The following is a 22187-nucleotide window of genomic DNA, read 5'->3' on the forward strand; positions in this document are numbered from 1 at the left end:
AAATCGTCCAACTTCATCCAGAGTGACTGACAATCTCGTTAATGAGGTCGCCCTTGCTTTCATCGTAGTAGGAGCAGATTTGCGATGGCAGGGGCACTTCCTTGTAGTCGTCGTCTTCCCCTGAAATAATGTTGAGGTTGATGCCGGAGGACTTGCTCGAGAAAATCTTGGTCGTCGTACTCTCTTTGCTAAAGTAAACTTGAGCGCCGTCAATCGAATCCATCAATACAGCCGGTACAGCCCCCAAAACCTGCAACGCAAAGTTCTGAGACTTGATGACGTCCACCGTGGACACCAGAGACTCCACAATCAGCGACAGGCGGCTCGAATTCTCAATGGTGACAGCATTTGCCTTGCCCTTGACAATGATGGTGGAGTTGCTACACTTGCTGATCAGAACAGAGTGGGAGATGGATGCGTCGATCTCGATAGGCTGAGGCTCCTTTTCAAAGTTTTCCTAGAACCGGCAGGTCAGTTTTCGCGTTATACTACGACTGGGTTGACAGGGGCAGCCCGTACGATAGTCCACTTATTGCCCTCGAGCACCTTCTTTGGCGGCTTCTTGACGCGCATGCTTTCCGGCTTGGGCTTCTTGCCCGGAGCAGGGCTCTTGCCACGCACCGAGCCCTCTCGCTCAGATACTGTCGAACCTGCTCGAAGGGACGGGTTCTTATGCGTCATTTCCGATCTGTCAACCTTGCGAAGGCCCTTTGTAACAGCTTCGCCCTTGTTCAGCTCGGAAAAGACAGCGCCCAACCCACCCTTTCCGCCTGGCGTTTCTTCCTTGATTTCAAGAACGGGAGGTGGCCCAGGAGGCGGGGGTGGAGGGGGCAAACCAACAGAAGGGGGGGGGCAGGAGGGGCGGAAGCGGCAGCAGCAGAAGCGGACAGAGACTTGGCGACTTCCTGAGCAGGCTCTCCCTTAGGGTTCCAGGGTATGCCGTTGGGGAAGTGTTGCTTGACATAGTCGGTCAGATCGCGGAAAACTTGGTAGAAAGCTTGGACCCATTCAGTTTGCTGCACATCCCTTGAAGGCAGTACGTCAGCTACATGATCCCATTGGGGTATCAGGTGAGAGCAGGCCAGGCGAGGCATTCTTACTTGTCTTTTTGCTCTTTCAACACCCTGTTGCCGAAAAACTGCGCAGAGCCCAGTGAGTCCTCGACGTGCTTGTAGGGACGGTTATCGACGGTAACCCATGCGAGAACCATGATGCCCTCGGCAACAGCGCTCAGCTGGCTAAAGACAGCCGATCCTCGGTTGGACTCCTTGATGTTGCTAACAGCGACGAGAGCTTCGTTGATGGGTTTAAGGAGGTCTTGGTATACGGCCATCTCAGCACCGTTCAGGTCAGGCTTCTTGGCCTTGGTAGTGATGAGTAGGAAGTTGCGCTGGGCTTGGAAACCCTGCAATACCTTGGCGGCCTGTGGGACATATTGTGTCAGCATTGGGGTTGGAATCAGTGACATGAACAGACACAAACTGACCTGGTCAGCAATGAGACCTCCCAGTTGCTGGCTAATTTTGACATATTTTTCAACCGAAGTAGCTATGAACTGGTCAAACTCCTCGACAGACTCCGGGACCGGCTCGGGGGGCGCCTGGGGCGCAGCGACAGCTTGTGGCGGTGGGGGCGGGGGAGGCGAGGCATTGGCGACAGTAGGCGGCGATGCAACAGATTGGTTGAGGGAAGGGACGGCTTGAGGAAGCTCAATGGTCGAGGTAGCGATGTCTTCAAGTCTAGCTGTAGCAGCTTCGAGGCTTGTTTAGGGGTTAGCCTAGGGCGAAGGCAGAAACAACGCGGGACCCAGTATGATCCTCTTCCCGCAGGTGGAAGAGGGGGATCTGGCCTGTGGAGAGGTGGTCGGCATACCGCTTGATAAGAGTTGTGAGGTTGTTCATGTTGTTCGTTGCCATGTTGGACGAAACAAAGAAGGCCAGGCTTCTTGAGAGGCGATCAGAGTTGACGGAGAGAAATACAGGTCGGCAACGGCCCGGGGGCTACGACGCGTGACAGAGATGGTCTGACGAAGAAAGTCGCAGGAACTTGATGGTAAACAAGGCCAGCTTTACTTCCGACAATGCGGGGGGTTCGACGCAACCAGGACTGAGTAAAGATTGTTGAAGAGTGTCCGGATAACGACAATCTAGCATCAGCATATAAGCAATAGGGCGTCGGTGTATGGATCGATCGGGGCGAGAGCTGGACGAATGGGTCGGAGGTTTCAGCTAGTGCGGAGCCGCTGGGATAAAATGAAGTACTATACACTACACCTGGCGAAGAGCGAACGGGTAGCGGCTTTGGAGAGATTTGTAGATGGGGACAAAATGATAATAATGGGTGGATAAAGTGTTTTGGATGGGTATTGTCGCAAGCATCTAATGTCATGCCAGACCACGACTCGTCCTATGTGTGGGGAGGTACGTACACGAGCAGCTGCGCACGCCACATAAGGTACTACCCGCAGGCAAGCAGGCAGCCAGCCAGCCAGGTACATCAAGCTTAGGTGGGGCTGCACCAGAGGTGATGTACCTGTATATTTGTAAAGGAAAGCACCTACTATGTGCCTACCTACTACCTAGTTAGATACGATATGTGATTTTGATGAATGCCACCCACCAGAGGTCATTGAATCCTCCAATTCCTACTTCTCTGTACGTGCACACAACATTCTTGACAAATCCGGCTAAGGCAACTCTCACGCGCATCGTATGGCAACGGATGGACTTGGTCGCATCCAACCACTTCCATTGGATGCCTAAATAGGTATCATCTCAATTATAAGGGAACCAGGACGATACATCTAGATACGGACGATGGGACCAAACCTCAAGCACTGAGGAGTTCCTTGTGCCTCTCTCGCCTTATCAGATCTTAATCATGTAAGCCAACTGCTACTCGGGTCAGACAAGCAAGAGAAAGCCAGCTTGCTTGTCACGATCCAGGACACCCTCACCAGGAACGCAAGGCATGGCCTGAAGCTGTTTATTGGAGCCAAAGTTGAGACATTCAATTGGGGGAACAGGCCGCCGGGCCGTGGGCGCCGATAGCAAAAATTCTGTAGTGATTTTTTCACAGCCCTTTTTTTTTTTTTTTTTTTAGAGAGAGAGAGAGAGAGAGAGAGAAACACCTTCGCCAGGGACAGAGGCAAGGTCTAATTTCACTATAGGTTTAACTCCCCAAAGCAAACCTATCTCAGTGAGTGGCGCGACAAAACTTCTAGAACCTGCCTGGAGCTTTCTGCTGTAGGCTTACCCATGTGGGCTTACCGTGGCGCCCATGCCCGGGAGACGGCGGGATCCTCGCTTGGGTTGCTCTTCACAAGCTACCTACCTCGTTACTCGTTGTCTGATATTGATAATCCGTTAGTCTCTAAGCACTCACTCACACCCCTACTTCTGGTGGTGCCGAGAGCGATTTCCCTCGTCTCATCTAACCTGTATCCATCCTCCCACAAGTGCATTAGCCTGTCTGAGCACCCACCCAATTCCGCCCGTTCTATGCTTGCTTCTGTCCACAGGTGCCTACTGACCCGGATTTGACCAACCCTCCTTGACAGACAACACACCAATAAGTGTCGCCCACCTACTCAAGAGTCAACGCTCACAAAGTTCCACACTTTAAATTGCCTTGTCTACAGCATCGAACTGCGATACCATCGTTGTAGAAGAAAACATACAAATTACTCCTTCAGGGGACACATCAATGACGCCCTACCAGTAACAAGTAAATCCTGAACCACGCGTTTGCTTTCATAATCTAGGGTCCGCTGGCTGCCGAGTTGCCGTCATGGCCGACAACGGTCCACAAAAGCGGTCAGAGGAGCAACTCACCGATGAAGAATTCGCCGCGTTACCTCCTATTGATTTCGTGACACTGGGCATGTTCATTATTGGTGAGAAAGACCATCTGCCTTCTGCCCACCAGTACATAGGTTTCGCACACACTGACATGGACTGTAGATGAAATACACTTCCTGCCGCCTACGCCGCCAGTCTATGACATACTTGGGGGCGCCGGGTCCTATGGTGCCCTGGGAGCCCGTCTCTTCTCGCCCCCTCCACACGCATCTTCTGTGGGTTGGATTGTCGACAAGGGCTCCGACTTTCCGCAGTCTTTGGGTGACCTCATCAGCAGCTGGGGGACCTCTGTTGTGCTCCGTGATGACCCCGAGCGCCTGACCACGCGCGGATGGAACGGGTATGAAAGCGCTGAAAAGCGTGCTTTCAGATATACAACCCCAAAGAAACGTCTCACCGCCAACGATTTGACACCCCATCTGCTACTTTCCAAGTCTTTTCACCTTATCTGCTCCCCAGCTAGATGCAGAGATTTAGTGGCAGAGATTACCTCGTCCCGCAAGCGTGTATGCCCACCGGATGTGTACACAAAGCCCATTTTCATATGGGAACCCGTGCCAGACCTATGTACGCCCGATGAACTTCTCAATTGTACGAATACTCTACCTCTTGTCGACATCTGTAGTCCGAACCACTCCGAGCTGGCGGGTTTCATGGGAGACGATGGCTTGGACGCGGAAACCGGCGAGATATCTAAGACAGCTGTCGAAAGATCCTGCGAGCAGCTCCTCGCCAGCATGCCTCTTTCATCCTTCACGCTCGTCATCCGTGCCGGCGACAAAGGTTGCTATATCGCTCGGAACGGGGGTCGCAAGCGCCAGCCAAAGACAAGAGACGGCATAGGCTCGAAGCGTCGCCGAAAAGATTACACGAGAGGCGGTTTACAGCCCGACACCGACATGGAAGCATTGTTCGCCGGCCTGCTTCAGGATGACGAAGGTGTCGTTGTTCGCGAAGAGATTGAGGTGGATTCCGGCATGGAGCGGTGGATTCCTGCTGTTCACAACGACCCCGCCAAGGTACTAGATCCAACTGGTGGCGGCAACACATTCTTGGGCGGCCTCGCCGTTGCGCTCGCAAGGGGCAAGAACGTTGAGGAGGCTGCATTGTGGGGGAGCGTCGCTGCCAGCTTTGCTATCGAACAAGTGGGCTTACCTCAAATGGGCCAGGACAACGAAGGTAACGAGATTTGGAATGGCATCAGGGTGGAAGACCGGCTTGCTGAATTCAAAAGTCGTTTGTAGAGAGAATAGAGCCCAGTATAATAAACTTGGCCCTATTACAGAAACCTGTATTCGGGCCAACGAGATGAAATGTGGCATTGACGCCAAATATTGTGTTCGTTTGATTGGTTGTGAACCTAAGATACATGGCTCGCTGATCACTAGAGAAAACCTCCTCCGGACGCCGCCTCCCTGTCATGAGCCTAACGCCAGTGTCTATCCACAGTCAACCCAACACATCATGCGACGAAATATTAGATCTTGTATACAAGCTCGCCATCAGTGTACCTGTATCCTCGTTAGCCTTAAACATTTACGAATCGCAGTGAAAAAGAAAAAAAAAAAGGGGGGGGGGGGGGGGGGGGGGGGATAAATCCGGGGAGCATACATGATCTGGTTTGCTTCGTCCATCTTCTTTAGAGCCTTGACAGCCTCCTGTTTGCCAAAAGCGCCACCACTGCGAGACTGCAGCTGCTTGTTGACGGCTTCAATAACAGCGTCAACGTTGGCCGAATCATCGTCAAACAAGGCCGAATTGAGTAACTGGCCAAGAGCGCTCCTGAACGCCGTCAGTCGCTGAGGGGTGATAGGCTCGTCTGCAATGGCGAGACCGGCTGTCTCTGAAGCCAGTTCATCCTCATCCTCAGCATCCTCTTGCGACTGCGAAGGCAACTGGGACACAGGCACTGAAGAAGCAAAAGAGGTTTGAGTATGCAGCGCCGCACTCGAGGAATTGGCTCCATCACCACGACGGCGCGACGTCCGGGGAGTGGCGTCATATATGCCTTCCTCTTCAACATCTTCTGTGTCGGGTCGTGTTGCTGACTCTGCATCGCTTTCCTGAACAGCTCCATTGGCACTATTATCGTGCCGGTCGCCAGCAGTGGCTCGAGGTCGCGCAACACCTCTTGTGGATCGCGTAGGTCGCGCGGCTGAAGACCTGGAAGCTGAGCTTCTGAAGTTCCCGTCATCATCGTCCTCGTCAGAAGAGCTTTCTTCGCTGGATGAAGCAAATTCTGTGGTTCGAGTCTTTCTCCGCTTCTTTCTCGACTCATCCTCCACCACCTCTTTAAACAAGGCGAAACGAAGGATTCCCTCGGCCGCAAGCGCGTCCCGCTCGTCCACTCTATTGGAAAGTCGAGACTTGGCATGAGCAGTCGCTAAACGAATCAAAGTCTCCAAGGTACGAACAGTCAGAGGACTAGTTCGGCGTTGGTTACCCTCCATCTCATCGTTTCGCAGACCAACATAGATGTCAGCGATACGGTCTGATGCCGCCTGGGTCAGAACCGGGCGGATCCTGGTTTTGGCGTATTGGATGTATTTTTTCATAAAAGGGATGCTGAGTACCTCGGGCTTCTTGTTCGCTCCACGACCAGACGTCAAAGTGACGCCAGCGTGAAGCATCGCGTCAAACTTCTCGTAAACATCAGTGGGTCGCTGAGTATCTGTTTGACTATTCAGAGCGACGCCGAGGGATTGGCCGGCATTCTCGCGCACTGGTGCACCTTCTTCAGTCCCTGGTTGACGGTAGCGGTGCATCCGTAGAACGTGCTCTGAGACCTGTCTATCTCTCGTATCCTCAATGTCATCGGTGACGACGAACAGAAGATCGAAACGTGACAATAGAGAGTCCGGCAGGGCAATGTTCTTGTGCGGATCCTTGCGGGTGTCGTACTGTCCGAATATGGGGTTGGCGGCGGCAACAACGCTGCATCTGGCGTTTAGTGATGTATGTATACCAGCCTTAGCAATGGTAACAGTTTGCTGTTCCATGACTTCGTGAATGGCAACTCGATCGATGTCGGACATCTTGTCGAACTCGTCGATGCAAACAACACCACGGTCGGCCATAACCATAGCTCCGGCCTCAAGTCTTCTTTCTCCAGTCTCCTTATCCGAAGTCACAGCAGCCGTTAGACCAACACCAGACGAGCCGCGACCGGTTGTAGCTATGGCAAGCGGTGCCGTATTAAGGACGAATCTGAGAAGCTGGGACTTCGCTGTGGAGGGGTCGCCCACCATGAGGATATTGATGTCACCTCTTAAGTGGGTACCGTTCTCCAGGTTCTTTTCCATGCCACCAAGAAGCATCAAAAGGATTGCCTTTTTGATATAAGCGTGGCCATAGATGCTAGGGGCGAGTGACTGGGACAGCAGATCAAGAAGGTTCTTTTTCTTGGCCACTTTATTGATGTTTCGAATGTCGGTATCAGTGATTGTGGCGGTTGCGACACCTCCCCCAGACTTTGAAGACAGAAGAATAATGTGATTGGCAATGATTACCGTCTTGAACAGGGCGCTGTTGTGGTTTGTATTCCTGTTTCCAAGAGTCCTGTAAATACCGACAAGTTGGATGCGATCGCCAGGCTTGACTTTGTCCACGAGGTCATCGTCGAGTATTACGTCCACGCCACGAGGCAGCTGACCGGCAGGGGCACGCTCGGGCATCTCCTGGATTGAAACAGTCTGATGATCTCTATAGGTGCTAAAACCGTACTCCGTGGTGAGGGGATTTCCTTCGTCGTCCTCCTGCGGATAAGCGCTCGACGTGGTGACTCCATTGGTCATGGTCTGGTCCTGATATTCGCGGAAGTGGAAGACGTCCCTGGCCTCATTGTAGTGTACACTCTTCACGACCTTTGGGCGAATTAAAGAGCATCTGGTGACTATGCCCTCAAGGGACACCATGCTGTTCAGGTGTTGCGAGGACAGCGTGCGGGGGTTGCAAGCATTCATGCCAAAGCTACCGGCCCAAGCGCAATAGTATGACACATCGTTCAGTTTTTCGGCGTCGCCAGACTGCGGTAAGGTCTTGACGATTTGCTTGAGAGCATGATTGAAGGCTATACTGTAGTCGAAGGGATCTTCAAGGATTCCTAAGGCGAGTTCAGGGTTGTGGGCACGGAGCTGATCAAGGTTGACGACGAGTCTCCTCTGGTTTTTCTGCAGCATCAAGATGATGGCTGACCTGTAACTGCGCCCTTGAGAATCGTTCTCTAAGGGGACAAAATAATGAGCATGCGAATACAACGACGGATGACACAAAGGGAAACCGATGGGTTCTAGCCAGACGTGAACAACATACGAGGGTCAAGAAACTCTTGGGCTGCGCGCACGCGGTCCAAGGCGGCTGCGTCCTGCAGCATGAAGGAATCCATGGCGACAACTGCTTCCAGGTCTCAGGAGCGGGAAACGGAATAGAGAGAGAAAAGGCAAAACTAAGGGTATCAGCAACGCAAGTTGGTGACAAAAAGCGACAGTATTGAGGTGGGATGGAAATTGCGGATTGGAATGGGAGTTGAAGGGTGGTAGGAGGAGGGGGTCCACCGCAAAAAGGACCTACGCAGAGGTGGGCTGGTTAGTTGGTGCAGTTAGACTGGTTACATGGGAAGAAAATAAAAGGAGGGGACAATTTCAACACTAAAACGCGACTTGACGCGGTTTGAAAATGGCACGCGTTAATTGATTCGAGGCGGCCCCCTTTCCCGTGTGGCTGGTGTCCAGAAGTAGAACTCCTTTTCTTGTCACCTAGCGGGACTCAACACTGACTTAAGTGGTCGGTGTAAGTACCTAGGTACCTGCGGAAATGTCGCTTCATGCTTTACTGCAATATCGTCTGATTGGACGTATCAATGCAGGCACATGGGATGATACCGGTAGGTTAGGTACCTACCTAGGTACCTAGAAGGGCACTTCAGAAACCAATACTCCCCAAGACACATTGCCTGATTCTTGTTTTCGTTTCCCTTGGACTCCTTGCGACTTGAGCCCGCGGAGCCTGACTCCTACGGCTGATTTGAGCCGTCCTAAGCATCGGAGGCTGGGGATTGATTGCTATTACCGAGTGCCCTTATTGCTCATGCGCGCTCATGCCTCACTTTGACGATGTAGTCGTCGCCGAGAGGAAATAAAAAGGCTAAGACTCGGTACATGACATCGCCCATATTAAGTGACGCTGGTTGTCCTGCCAACTTCGTGGTGCCACTCATCGTCACAGCCTTCTCCGCCTCTGCCCATAGAAGGACTGGCATGGCACGAACCATGTAAGACAGATATATTTGCTCCTACATCTTGCAGCTAGTTAGCCACGGCAAAGTTACCTACTGCAGTTACGTCCTCGTCCTGGCACGTGCTTTGCGTCTTTCATCTCATGACGTTTCCTTATCCACCCTTTGGCGCCAACCATACGCTGCTCAAGATGGTCCCCAAGTCCCTTGATGCCATAGAATTTGCCAGTGTCAATCATTCAGCTCTTCTTCGCCGTACGAAGTATGATTTTGTGCGGAATAAAGACACCATCAAGTAAGTGACTTCTTGTGCAATTATGCAAAGAATCGGTTTTTTCCAAGTAGTCGCCGCAGACGGAAGCATCTAAGAAGTGCTCGACAAGGCGTGAGACTGCTGATGATTGGCGTCTGACGTTTCATACATCATTCCAAATAGATTATAGCTCTCCGTCTCACCTCGAAGATATCTACTCTGTGAATGCACGGGAAGCAGTGCATGAATGAATTGACCTCGGACAACACTAACTTCAGGCGGTTCATCCAACCTTGTCTCGAAGGCAAACCCCCTGCACGTCATGTTAGGTCCCTTAGCAGCACCTATCTCATCCAATCAGTGCCCCAAACAGCGCTCTACAGACCAATGTAGCACCATTGGCCACGCTACCCGCTCTAGCTTGGGAATCAATACCCAGCGAAGTGCAGCTGACAACAACTTTACTTTGACTTCACGCCTACGGAACTAACCATATCTCATCGCGACAACTACAGTACCGCTGTCACAACCACAACATCAACAAATACGAGACCGACGACTTCCGCCTTGCTCCGGCTTGCACCTCTGTTTCCCATGATTAATGGTGTGTCGACAACGGGGCGCAGTTGATTCCACCTTACCCCGTCACTGTCTTTACAATCACATCTATCCTAGCTGCAGGCGCAAACGAAGGAGCACATCATGTCCGTCGGTGCTGCGGCCAGTCGTCATGCCGCTGACGAAGAGGCTCGTGCTGAGGTTGATGTGCTCAACTCGCGGCTCGAGAAGACCTCCCAATTGACCAAGAAGATCCAAGCATGCATGGGAAGGCTAGAATCCACTGGTAAGAGCGTCCGCGAAGTTGCCGGTCCGCTGAGTGGAGAGACAAAGAAGCTTCAGGTCCTAGGTAGCAGTACGTCCGTCCGAAGACGACCCCCCCTAGGCCGTCCTCTCCTTAGCTAAACTGACTCTGAGTCCCTCTCTCGCAGACATCGATGCTGTCCTCGCTGCCATTGAGCGCCTTCGCCAACCTGCCGATAGCAAGAACGATGAAGAACAGATCATTCGTGCCGGCCCCGACAAGGCTGGCCTTTCCAGCTTCCTCGCCTCGATCAAGCGCTTATCCAAGGCCCTGGCCGACATGCAGGCATCTAACCTACGTGCGAACCAACAGACGATGGCAGAACTGGCCCGCTTGATCAAGTCGGGCAACTCACAACTTGAGAGCCACTTCGACAAGTTACTTCGAGGAGAGACCCCCCGCTCGGTAGAACCGCTCCATTATATTACAAAGGATATGCCATTCCCTGTTCTGTCCCAGGACAAGGTCGCGCGCCTCGGCTTGGTAAATTCATATATCTCGAGTAACCATCGTCAAAACGGCGGTGGTGCCGCTCCTCAAGATTCGTCAACGGCCAAGATCTATGCTGAAATACGTGGCCCCTACCTTTCTTCAACATTGGCCAATCTGGCTGCCGCCAGTGTTAATACAACAAAGAAGAAGAACCCTGACGCCATCTACCGCGCCGGCACCAATGGTATCAGCACGTATGCGCAGGCTATGGAAGGTCTGTTCCTGGCCGAGTACGACAACATATGCAGCATCTTCACACGGGAGGACTGGGGCCCCCTCTTTCAGGCCACGTGCCAGGCCGCCATGGCGGAGCTTGCCCGCACTCTTCGAGAATTAAATAGCCATATCAAGGGTCACCTAAACACAGATTGCTACCTTGCGTATGAGATCACCGAGATCATGTCGGGCCTATCGAGTAATCTGGAAACGCGTACCGGCGAACTCAAGTCCTCGCTTGCTGCGGCGCTCCGGCCCGTGCGAGAGACGGCCAAACTGACGTTGGGAGAACTGCTGGATGACACAAGACGGAGGATTGCTGCGATGCAGACACTTCCCCAAGATGGTGCACCAATACCCATCGTATCCGAGACGATGCAGCGCCTACAGACCATGGTCGAGTTTTTACGGCCAATCTCGAGTATCATGTTCTCATTGGGTGACGGGGGATGGAAATCCAGCGTAGCCACTGACGGACGGTCCACGGACACGATTCCAAGTCTCGCCTCATTCGACATCGGTGCTGACGGCAAGGAAATATTTTCGCATTATTGCTCTGACACGATTGATATGCTCATGGCATCACTTGACCAGAAGGCCAAGGTGGTTCTCAAGGGTGGTCGAGCTGTGATTGGTGTATTTCTAGCCAACAGCGTTGTTATTATCGAACGAATGATCCGCGATTCGAACCTGGCACCTCTTCTTGAGGGACGGATAGGTATGCTAGACCAATGGCGCAAGAAAGCGACAGCCATGTATACCATGGACTGTAAAGAGGTGTCGACACATTTGTTTGATGTCATTCACACAAGCAAGCAACGGCCCACTTCGGGCCAGGCCGACTCAGCTTCTATCCTCAAGGGTCTGAGCAGCAGGGATAAAGACAACATCAAGGGCAAATTCCAGGCGTTCAATGCGTCATTTGATGAGATGGTCAGCCGGCATAAAACATACAATATGGAACGGGAGGTGCGACAGATGTTCGCTCGGGACATTCAGCAAATGCTCGAGCCCCTGTACAACCGTTTCTGGGATCGATACCATGAGGTAGACAAGGGCAAGGGTAAGCACGTCAAGTATGACAAAGCTGGAATAGCCGCCGTTTTCATGACTCTATATTAGGCAAAGGCTTTGTTATAACAGGGCACATGTGCTCCCAGCTTGTTTCATTTTCATCATGAATTTCGTTTCCGTCTTGGGATTGGTAGGGCGTTTCGATGATGAGCACCAACTCAGCGTTTGATTGATGGGTTTCTTTGGGACTGTAAGCCAGGTCTGGCCTCCAGTATAGAAGACTAGTTGTGGCGCCGCGCCGAGACCTGTTGAGCATGGCAATCTCATGGTTTCTATGACGCCCGTATGATAAAAGCTTTTTTCCCCCAGCAAGTTTAAAGCTACCAGAGCATTTGAGCGTTCCGGTACTCTACCTCCTGCTGTCCATTCGCATATCGTACTGGGAAGGATGAGGGATGCTTCTGGATCGAGGAACAGGGCGTTCACAGCTGTAGGCAATGGAAACAGGATGGCCGCAACTGGACGCTGTATTCGCAGGTCTAGCTAAAATCCTGTCCTCTTCGCACAGGCCTTCTTGCAGACGCCAGTAGCAAAGCTCACTTCGGCGGTGCCAGAGCAGCTCAAGGCTCTTGACGTGGTATGGGTCCTCGTTATCCCGTTTCTGTTCAGGACATTACTTTATGTCTTCTTGAAGAGAAGGTCGATACGCTCGGACCTATGCCATATTATGACATCGTCACTTCGGCGCTTGAACCACAAGATGCGATGCTGGGGGATGAACTCCTCGTGCGTCTGTTCACTTTTCCAAGCAGAAAGAGCCTTCTCCTGTGGGCCCAGGAAACGGTCCTCGTACCCAATGAGGAAGTCGTTGCTGTCCATATCCGGGTCCCATCGCAGCCGATTCAGCACATCGAGTGCTGAGCGGAATTTGCCCGCACCCTCAGGTTTCCGGGAGGTCGCCGAGCGTTGCTTTATCGATTTACCCTTCTTTGTCTTTTCCGCGAACCGCCTCTGCATCTCTTCATCTTCGCCCTCCTCCTCTTCTTCTTCTTCTTCTTCTTCTTGTTCGTCCTCCGTATCTGACTCGTCATCTCCATCAACGTACACGCCCCATTCGCGATCATCCAACTGCAAATCGCCCAGCTCGTTTGCCTTCACAACTGTCGCACTAAACCACGAGGTGTTCGGATCGAAGTACTTTTCGTCGCTTACAATGAGCTTCTCGAACTGCTGTAAGACGGCCCAGAGGTTGCTTTGCGCTGTTTCCAAGTCATCCCTTGATGGCTTCTCGTCCGAGTTCATCCAATCAAGTCCTATAAGATAGGAGCCTTGATAATCGCCCCGGGTCTCATCGGCTTCGGGGGTGGACGAGTCTACAAACCTGGCGGGCCATATTCTGGCAGACAGTTCCGGTACTCTCCTGTTTATATCTAAAGGATGGACTGATTAGCCACATATTATCGAATTTTGATCACGAGCGATGTGAAAATAACTCACCAACCAAGAGTGAGGCGCACCGGGACTCCAACCAGCCAACGAGCCTGCTCCCACGTTCAAGAGACGCTCCCCAGTAGTGAATGCGTAGATTGACGAATGAACGATACGAACCGAGGAATTTCGAGGCGCTCGGTGTCATGTTTCTGTCTTGGCTCGAGTCTGGAATAGACAGCAAAGATTGCCAGCTCGCTCCATCCCCTGATAGCTGGGCAGCGGCATGGCAAAGTTCGGCCGAGATGATCTTTACGGTTGGGACTGAGGCAATGAGCGCCGTGTTGAGCGACGGAGAGTGCCAGCCGAGAAGACACATGGCCTCCCTTGGTGTGCGGTGATACCTCAGATTCTTATGGAAAAAGGGATCAAAGACTACATCGTTCTGCCAGTCAAAGCGTGAGTAGTGGTCAAAAAAGGTCGTGATGATGTCGGCCGCGGAAACCACGCCCCCAGCGCGCAAGAGCATCTTGCAAACCTTCACAAGCATGACAGACAGATGTATGCCACCAAGATACCCAAACTTGGCCGCGTAAACCCCTCGAGACTTTGCCCAGGTTTTGATGACCTGGAAACACACGCGGAACTGTGCCAGGTCGGGTATAGAGCGCTGCAGATAGAATAAATCCCTTGCAGGTTTCAGCTTCAGGAGAGTCTGCATTGGCAAACTGAAAGCCGGGTCCGATGGAGGCCGCTTTAGCATGTCAGGCCACTGGTCTACCACGCTGGGCGCTTGGCAATATTGAAGGTCGCACTTTATGCCCATAACCTCGACCTCAAGCATAGTGCCAGTCTTGGCCTTGACTTTCCTCAACAATCGGACGCCGGGCTCACCCGACTTTCTTAGCCTTTGACGGGCGAGTGTGAAGAAGACGCGCGGGCTGATGGATCCTATGCAAAGGCAATCGATGTCGGATGTCCTAGACCAGGTGCCGAGACCATACGATCCTACGGGGACCAGCATAAGAGTCGGACGGCCCCGTGTCTGGTCTACATTTGCTTGGTCCGAATCCAAGAGAATTTGCCGCAGCAGCTGGAGTGCCTCTTTCCGGGTAGTCTCATCTTGCTCCGTTGGAAAAACTTCGAGGTTCTCCATGCATTGCCTTAACGCGGCCGTATCCGACAGGCCAGCCAGGGCCTTCTTGGGCTGTACAGGAACCACTCGTGCACTAGTAACTGCTGCTCCCCTGGAGCCGAAGCGCTGCAAAAGGCATCGAATGCCCCAGTGATCACTTGCATACAACGGGCTCTCTCCGGGCCCGCCTTCGCTCATGATGAAGCCAAACATGTTGAAGCGTGAAATTTGTAAGGGCCCTCCACTCTTGACCAAGATGCGGTCGTACCTCTGCGGGCGGTTGTTGTAGCCGCTTCCTACCATCTTGGCGGCATGTGGGTTCTCTCTTGGGTCAAAGGTTGCCCCCTGTTCGCCTTCGAAGATATCGTTGTCATTACCCTTGAGGTTGTCGGTGACACCTGCCTCGATTCGCGAAACCATCCAGGCATCGAGAAGGCCAGCGTCCGCTAAAGTTACTTCGATACGTCGAAGAACGGCTTCCGTCTGTACGGTGATTGACCCCTTCTTAACAGCGTGATCAACGGTGTAGGAAGACGTGGCAATATTAAAGTCGCCAGCAATCAACCATTGATTGGCAGGGTAATTGCTTTTGAGGTGGCTCAATATGCGCTGGAGTTCTCTGCTGGAGGGTCAGCTTGGAAACAATTTGAGGCACATGAGCTCGAATGCAAGTCGCCCATACCTTCCTTTGGCGGCAACGGCGCCATCTGTTAAACCTTGGCTGAGATGGCAAGTTGCCAGTATCAAAGGTAACGAGAGGCCCTCTGACTCCCCGTACCCCAGACCGTCAAGTCTGACCACGCACGATCCCTTGTGCTGACGCTTAAAGGGGAGATATTCCCAGGAGAAGATGTATTTGCTGAGAACCACATTGTTGAGTATATTGGGCAAAGGTCCGGCAGCAGGGTTGTCTGGTGGTCCGTGTGAGACGTATGCGTACTGTTTTCGAATGCGTTCGTCCTCGAGTAAGTAAGGCAGAAAATCGTCGGTTACCTCCTGGAGTACTATGACGTCTGCTAACGAGGTTTCTGTAAGCAGGTTCTCCAAGATTATGGGATATCTCATGCGAGAGGGAGGCCAGTGGAACTCTGCAAGAATATTCCAGCTGGCGACGATGAGGTTTTCGGGACCTTTGACAGTCACAGGTAGCGGCTCCGAGAAAACTGGGTCTACCGGCCGCCATGTCGGGTGGTGATCGGAGATATACCATGTCTGTTGCGGGCGCGCAGTCGCAGTTGTATCTTGGTCCAGGCCGAAAGAATCCGCGCAGAGATGGAGAGAGGGCGAGGTCAGATCGATGAGACCCCATTGCTTCATCTGTCCAGACGGTGTGCGAACCAGAACTGCCAGTTGGCTAGCGTCCCAGCTCACAGGCGGCAGGCGACGGAGCTTTTCGAGGAGAAACTCGAGCTTGGACGAGGGCGTCGTGTCTTCACACTGAGCCACTGTCATATGCATGTTATATAGTCCAGAGCGTGTCTGGCCAATGGCTGCAAGTATATCGGCTCTCAGAGAGGCAACTTGAGAGACCCTTCCGACATCTTTATCACACAGGAACAGAGTACTGCCATTCTTCTGCTGAAAGTATTCTGCTGAGTCCAGACGTATGGGAAGAGCGGCGGCCTCGCCCAAAGTTGTGCGGCTTATGAGGCAGTTGACAATTGCGTCACAGGCCAGGCGAAGAGCACTGGGGTCCGTAGACTTGACAAAGGGATAGACGAGGTTGACATGGGGTGGCCACTTCGTGTAGGCCTTGTCGTTGTCGCAACGAAGTCGGTCGACTGACGACCATTGGTCCCTAGGCGGAATCAGGCAGAGAGCCGTGTCGTGGGTTGCTGGAACTGGGAACTCCATAGATAATAGTGTATTGGTGAGACTAGCGACTGGATTTTGCTGATGCTGTGGTTGGGGGGGGGGGGGGGGGGGGGGCAGTTATACAAGGTACGCCAGCTGAAGAAGCGGGTTGGTCCTCGTGAGCAGTCGACCCCTGGATGTGAGAGTTGATTACCTCTCGGAGATACTGGAAATGATAAAGATAACTGCCCGGTTTTACAAGCTTAAGGAGGAAGAGAAACTGCTGCCTTTTGTATGCTGCTGAATGAATTGATCAAACAAGGCAGCTTGCGTGCAGGCGTCTTACTGGTTCAATATGAAAACAGCAACTGAGGCTGAATTAAGGTGGGTAAGTATACGAATCCCTGGCACCCCAAGAGGTATTTAAAGTTTAGAGTCCAGGGTCGCCAGCTTCATTGAGCTAATGTCGGGATCGTTGCGGGGAGTCACTGGCCGAATGTGTCACTCATATAAGTGTCACAGCTCCCTTTAGGGTGTCTTCGAGCCAAGTTGGAAGGAGGTATGTACCTAGGTAGGTGCCTATAGAAATGGCATTGACTCACGGTTATTATCGCCTATCCTCCACAGCGGTGGAGTGGGCTTGGAGGGATTGTTGATAGCTGGTCGTGGTTGCAAATATGGGTCATCCGAGGTTGCCGAATGACTCACGTACTCGAAAGACGTCGTCTGGCAGTGAACCAGTAGGATACCTACGCACTTCATGAATGCTTGCTGAATTAAAGCACCTGTCCACTGTTATCCGTGGGTGGTAGCAACGCTGGCGGAGATGTGTGGCTTAGGCGATGTGTGGCTTAGGCGAGTACCCACTTGGGTAAGTGGGCAATTCTACATTTCTGGCTGCACTGCCTGCTCCATTTCATGCAATAACTGCCACACTACCTCTATTTTTTATTTCTCCTATAACCTAAGTGAATTACAGCTCATTTACAGGCCTTTTGTTCTTATCTATTAAGAGATCAAAGACCTATGTCACAAGGTGACCAAGACTGTAGGCTAGGATGGCTGTGCTAGTTATAGCTGAAGGGCTATAGAGACCACTAGACCACTAGGAGTCACATGACTAGGAAAAGGTTTACAGAGGATTTAAAGGTAACACTACTAAGAAAGGCCTTACTATAGTTTTCTTTTTCTCTTTATCTGTTACGGGCTATGCCCGGTCAATTGGCATGGGCTGGGCCCATCGCTTGCCTTCATAAGTGCTGCCAGACAATAAGTGAGGGACTTGTTGTTACGTACCTTTTGACTATCTGGCCGGATGGCTCAATTGGTAGTGCACGCCATTATGTCCGCCCGCTCAACGCACCAGGCAGGCCCCACATAATGGGACACTGAAGGCTGAGATTTGCTGGCAGCCGAACTACGCCCACACTAGTGGGCCTGTTCCTTCACATTATTTTAAAATCTTTACTCTAGGTAATATAGTTATAAGTTATTTAACCTTAGTTATTAATACTGTAGTAATAATAAAGTTAAAGAATTTTATATTATAGATTATATAGACTACATTATAAAATATAAACTATATTAATAACTAAAAAAGTACTTTAAAAAAGAATTCTAAGATTTTATAAAATATTAGTAATAAGATTATAATAATTATAGTATATATTCCTAGCCTTTATACTTTAAATTAAAATGGATAGCTAGTTATTTATTATAATTATTTAAAAAATATATAATTTCTTTATAAATATACTTTTAATTAATAATAATCTCTTAAGTTAAATTAAACTAAGACTTCTTAAATCTAGTATATATATATATAATCTAGTATATTAAAAATATATTCTTATATATTTTATACTTTAGACTTAAATAGTTAATAATTTAATATATTATAAAACTTTTAAAATCTTTAACTATTATAATTAAGTTATAACTAATTATATATATATATATATATATAGTCTTAGTTTACTTTTTAAGCTTACTAGTATTTAATCTTATATTATATAGTTTATACTTATACTTTATTAACTATATTTTTTAAAAAAAAATATATATATTTATAAATCTTTTTAAAAATTCAAAGAAGTAGGTCTTACTAGTTTAATTAAGAAAGTAAAGCTTTATTAAAAAAAGAAAAACTCTAGGTTCTAAAAATAGTTTTTTTACTTTAATAGCTTTTATATAACTTATACTATTCTTAGAATTAAGATTTAGATCTTTAATAAAATAATCTTTTACTTTTATTTTTTCTTAATATACTAATCTATATAGTAAGTTACTTTCTTTTTTATTACATCCTAGAGAGTACTTTTTAGATTATTCTAAAACTTTAAGTCTTTTTTTAAATAGATAAAGCTTTATATATAGATACTAATAAGGGTTAGAAAGTAATAAAAATACTCTAGAAATTATTATCCTAACTCTAAGTGTTCTTATTACTCTTACTAAAACAAGTTAGGGTTAAAGTATAAGGTTAAAACAAGATAATAATTCCTAGAGTAGTTAGCCGAAAGCTCCAGTAACGACTGGCAATATAGCCACAGCAGAGCTATGTTGGTTGACTCTGCGGCCACCGCGGGTATTGTTTCTGATGGTGGTGGAATATTACTGAGTGTGACCCAGTTGAGCCAAATGGTGATTGGACATGCACAGTTGATTGTGCTGCGTGAGCGACCACTACAGTGAGAGAAACAAGGACATAAGTAATGGAGTTTGATAATGGGCTAGAAAAAAAATTGAGAACAACAAGAAGAGTCAAAACGTTGATGGGCTTGAATATTGGGTCCGAGATTGTTGGGAATAGATATATGTACCTACTTTATGATATCTGCTATTTAGATTCCAAGCTGACTGGAAGTACCACCGGTCCCTCGCTAGAAAGCCTGATTTCGGCTCCAAACGGACGAATCACGGCCAATCCTCCAGGAGATCCCCTCCTCAGCATACGATGTCATGTTGGTTACCTAGGTATATCTCGAGTACACATTAGAAACTGTGTCTTTCCAGTACCACAGAGTCCCATTGATTAGCTGGAGTATTCCCGCAGTCAGCCTGGAACTAAGTACTCGTCAGGATGTCCTACAAGGACGAAGCCGTCCAACGCAAGTGCAAGTAGTCTTGCTAAGCGAGTTCTTTTGACGTATGCCAAAGATCATCATGGTCATGCCTTCATACAAGATGCTGCTGTCCTTCGAAACCAAAAGCCATCCCGTGGCTCTCCAAGTCCGACACATTGCAGGACTAATGGAAAACCTCAGTCGCCCTGCGCGCCATGCTCAATCCCAAACGCCCAGGGAGGTAAGCTCAACCTGTCAAGCAACGAGCCTGTAGACCACGCACCGCCTCATATAGCTGCCACTCAGGGGAGTCAACAGCAAAATCAGACCAGCTGAAAGCCATCAGCTTCGACAGCGCGAGTGCCATCTTGACGTAGGTTCTGACGCGCTTTACGGCCCTTGAGGATCTGGCCATTCTCGTTAAGGATCTCATACTCCTTCTCCACCATGCGCTCCGTTTCACGCCCCGTCGTTTTGATAAAGACATCAAGGGCCAACGGCCGGTTGGGACTTTGAATCTTATCAAAGCTGTATTTCCAATCCTCGGAGGCGGCAAGGTTCTTCCATCCCTCCTGAGATGGGGCCATCTCCATAACCGATCGACTGAGAGGGTCCTTAATCTGCTCCTTGGCTCGTGCTGCAGCATGCAGGCGGCCTTGGGGAAGCTCCCAGTGCGATCGAAACTTTGTTACGTTGTGCTGCATCTTCCTGTAATGAGACCTGCGTCTGACGTGTTAGAGGAAGCCATGCGAACACCAGCACAAGTGCTTCTGTGGAAAACGTACGTCTCACTATTCTTTCCCCTGGGACGCGCCTTGGCTCTCTGCTGCTCGGTACCACCGACAGCCTCCATAGTGGTCCAGTCAAGACGGCAACCGGCAAGGGGACGGGCTCCGTTTGACCATTTGGACTGCGAGTCCTTGGTCCTCTTGTAGTCCTGGTGTGCGCTTCGGAGGTCCCGGTCGAAGTAGGCCTGAGATTCGATCGCGGCAGCCATTAGGTCGGCTTGCTCGTCGCGGGGAAATGACGGTTTGCGGTGGTCTTGGACTCCTCAAGAGGCGCTGCCGCTGCTACGTCGCTGCCGAGCGAAACACACTATGTTCGAAGGTCCACAAGTTAAGAAGTTGTGCGAAATTCGAACTCGGGAACAGTGAAGATGATTGGTTCACTGTGATGTCTATTACGGATGGCGTTTGCGTATGGGTGCGGTCGGATGCTTCGTTGAATAGAAGGCAGAGGTCAAAGAAGGGATAACGGATAGATATAAGATGGTGGGGAGGAGGGAAGCCGTCAGAGGTATGCCCGTCCCGGTGACTGGATCCAGATGACGGAGGCTGAGGCGAGGCAAAAAGGCAAGACAATGTGAAAGAGTTGGTGGGTGAGGCCAAGTACCTAATCACTGTTGGTACGGAAGTGGTCGGGTGAGTCACCGGACAAGTCAAAGGGCTGAGTTACCGAGGATGACAGCGCAGCGACGATAAAACGGGAAAGGAGAGTGCTAAGAAGGAGCAGGTACACAAGTGGATAGGCAAAATAGAGGGTAATGCTAGAATATAGGTAGAGCCAGAGACAAGCGTCCAAGATACTAGGTAGATGGTGTGACGGTGCGGTCTTTGTCCTCGATGCTGTTGGGCAGAAGGGTCAATGAGAAGGGAACGTAGCGATGGGCTCTATGGGCAAGGAACAACGAGCTGTGGATGTGATCTTATTATACCTTGAGGGGGCTGAGCACACCCCATAAACTATCATGGACCGAGCAGGAAGGAACCCGAGGGAGAAGCCTGGAAACAAGACAAGGTGCCGGAAAGGCAGACGGGAGGCGCGTGTTCCAACTTTGGAGACAGCCGAGCTGAAGTTCCAGACGAGACGGGACGAAAGGAAGTGACGACGTTGGCTGCTTCCTTATCTCTGTTGTCTGTGTCGTCAACCTATCTAAACTACCTCGGTAGGTGGATAGGTACCTGCCTGAGGGGGGGGGGGGGTGATCCAAGTCTACCTACTTACAGCCTACATCCCTACCTACCTAGGTAGGATGGACTATCTACATGCAGTAAGTACAATGTAGGTAGTGAATCGACCTAGACCTCCGGAGGTCCAGAGCATAAGTTATAATAGTATTGTCTCGGCTCACCGTGGGAGGGTGATGAGTGGCCCGAAAGGTGCTGCTGATACGCATCATGAAAAAGCTCGGGGCGTGGTCAGAGGGGAAAGGGAGGGGTGGCTGCGTCACCAGGTCTCTCGAAACGGGACATTGAGCTGCGAGTCCATGCTTTGAGCGACACATGGATTGCTCCAATCAGAGGTAGTGGGCGTGGACGAAGGAGGATGCAGAAGATGCCGACTGCGATCAGGTGAGCCTAGCCAGCTGCGCACAACTGTCAGACAGCCCGGTCTCATTCGGTTGAGGCCCAAGTTGAGCACGGAGCACCGACGCGGGATGGGTACGTGCCGCAGTACCGTACTTGAGGTCAGCAGGAACCAGTCGCATTGCCACTATTGATTGATGTCATGGATGGGTCGTGCATTGCTTTCATGCACTCCGCAGCACACTGTGTACACTCTAGTGACCTTAGTTGGGCAGACGGCATCTCCAAGCCTTGGTCCCTGGCCAACACGGGCGCATGTGCTCGCCGATGACGATGCTGGCATCCCACCCACTCCATGCACTGCTGCTCAGCTTTTGTCACGCTGTCGGCCGGCCGCTCTGAGCCACACCCAAAGTACCTTGCTCGGGAATTGCAATGTACCCAGCCTGGTGGTCCCGGCCTCACGCAAAAACGTGTGGGATGCCGCCTTGCTGTTGGCTGGCGCACTGCCAGCTCAGCCTGAAGATGG

General features: G+C 50.7%; 7 protein-coding genes across 7 annotated transcripts; 3 read left to right on the top strand and 4 right to left on the bottom strand.

Annotated features, from left to right (window-relative positions):
* Window positions 1–13: 13 nt before the first annotated feature.
* Window positions 14–1916, bottom strand: LY79DRAFT_589268 (adenylate cyclase associated N terminal-domain-containing protein; the record flags this gene model as incomplete). The annotated part of the gene is made up of 6 exons (XM_060561012.1): window positions 14–457; window positions 520–783; window positions 837–1026; window positions 1101–1423; window positions 1487–1760; window positions 1873–1916. The coding sequence occupies 6 exons, from the start codon at window positions 1914–1916 to the stop codon at window positions 14–16; spliced, it is 1539 nt and encodes a 512-aa protein (XP_060415653.1).
* Window positions 1917–3331: 1415 nt separating this feature from the next.
* Window positions 3332–5179, top strand: LY79DRAFT_549835 (Ribokinase-like protein). Its single transcript, XM_060557506.1, has 2 exons — window positions 3332–3895; window positions 3963–5179. Exons 1-2 carry the CDS (start codon window positions 3790–3792, stop codon window positions 5102–5104), a joined length of 1248 nt encoding a protein of 415 aa, XP_060415654.1. The 5' UTR covers window positions 3332–3789; the 3' UTR covers window positions 5105–5179.
* A 158-nt stretch (window positions 5180–5337) lies between these two features.
* On the bottom strand, window positions 5338–8244 carry LY79DRAFT_668739 (MCM2/3/5 family protein; the record flags this gene model as incomplete). The annotated part of the gene is made up of 3 exons (XM_060563565.1): window positions 5338–5371; window positions 5472–8082; window positions 8172–8244. The coding sequence occupies 3 exons, from the start codon at window positions 8242–8244 to the stop codon at window positions 5338–5340; spliced, it is 2718 nt and encodes a 905-aa protein (XP_060415655.1).
* A 1804-nt stretch (window positions 8245–10048) lies between these two features.
* LY79DRAFT_512637 (Exo70 exocyst complex subunit) lies at window positions 10049–12038 on the top strand (the record flags this gene model as incomplete). The annotated part of the gene is made up of 2 exons (XM_060554394.1): window positions 10049–10259; window positions 10336–12038. 2 exons carry the CDS (start codon window positions 10049–10051, stop codon window positions 12036–12038), a joined length of 1914 nt encoding a protein of 637 aa, XP_060415656.1.
* Window positions 12039–12608: 570 nt separating this feature from the next.
* On the bottom strand, window positions 12609–16347 carry LY79DRAFT_512678 (endonuclease/Exonuclease/phosphatase; the record flags this gene model as incomplete). Its single annotated transcript, XM_060554400.1, has 3 exons — window positions 12609–13360; window positions 13428–15115; window positions 15176–16347. The coding sequence occupies 3 exons, from the start codon at window positions 16345–16347 to the stop codon at window positions 12609–12611; spliced, it is 3612 nt and encodes a 1203-aa protein (XP_060415657.1).
* Window positions 16348–19675: 3328 nt separating this feature from the next.
* On the bottom strand, window positions 19676–20349 carry LY79DRAFT_512742 (uncharacterized protein; the record flags this gene model as incomplete). Its single annotated transcript, XM_060554410.1, has 2 exons — window positions 19676–20072; window positions 20138–20349. The coding sequence occupies 2 exons, from the start codon at window positions 20347–20349 to the stop codon at window positions 19676–19678; spliced, it is 609 nt and encodes a 202-aa protein (XP_060415658.1).
* Window positions 20350–20895: 546 nt separating this feature from the next.
* On the top strand, window positions 20896–22181 carry LY79DRAFT_578744 (uncharacterized protein; the record flags this gene model as incomplete). Its single annotated transcript, XM_060559970.1, has 5 exons — window positions 20896–20909; window positions 21113–21297; window positions 21359–21379; window positions 21653–21793; window positions 22030–22181. The coding sequence occupies 5 exons, from the start codon at window positions 20896–20898 to the stop codon at window positions 22179–22181; spliced, it is 513 nt and encodes a 170-aa protein (XP_060415659.1).
* Between the last annotated feature and the right edge of the window lie 6 nt (window positions 22182–22187).

This window comes from Colletotrichum navitas, assembly GCF_030913465.1.
Source record: "Colletotrichum navitas strain CBS 125086 chromosome Unknown LY79scaffold_20, whole genome shotgun sequence".
In the NCBI taxonomy this organism is placed as follows: Eukaryota; Fungi; Ascomycota; class Sordariomycetes; order Glomerellales; family Glomerellaceae; genus Colletotrichum; species Colletotrichum navitas.

Coding starts and splice junctions, on each gene's coding strand:
- LY79DRAFT_549835 (XM_060557506.1), top strand. CDS start 3,790: ATGGCCGACAACGGTCCACAAAAGCGGTCAGAGGAGCAACTCACCGAT. Junction 3,896..3,962: donor ACTGGGCATGTTCATTATTG/GTGAGAAAGACC, acceptor CATGGACTGTAG/ATGAAATACACTTCCTGCCG.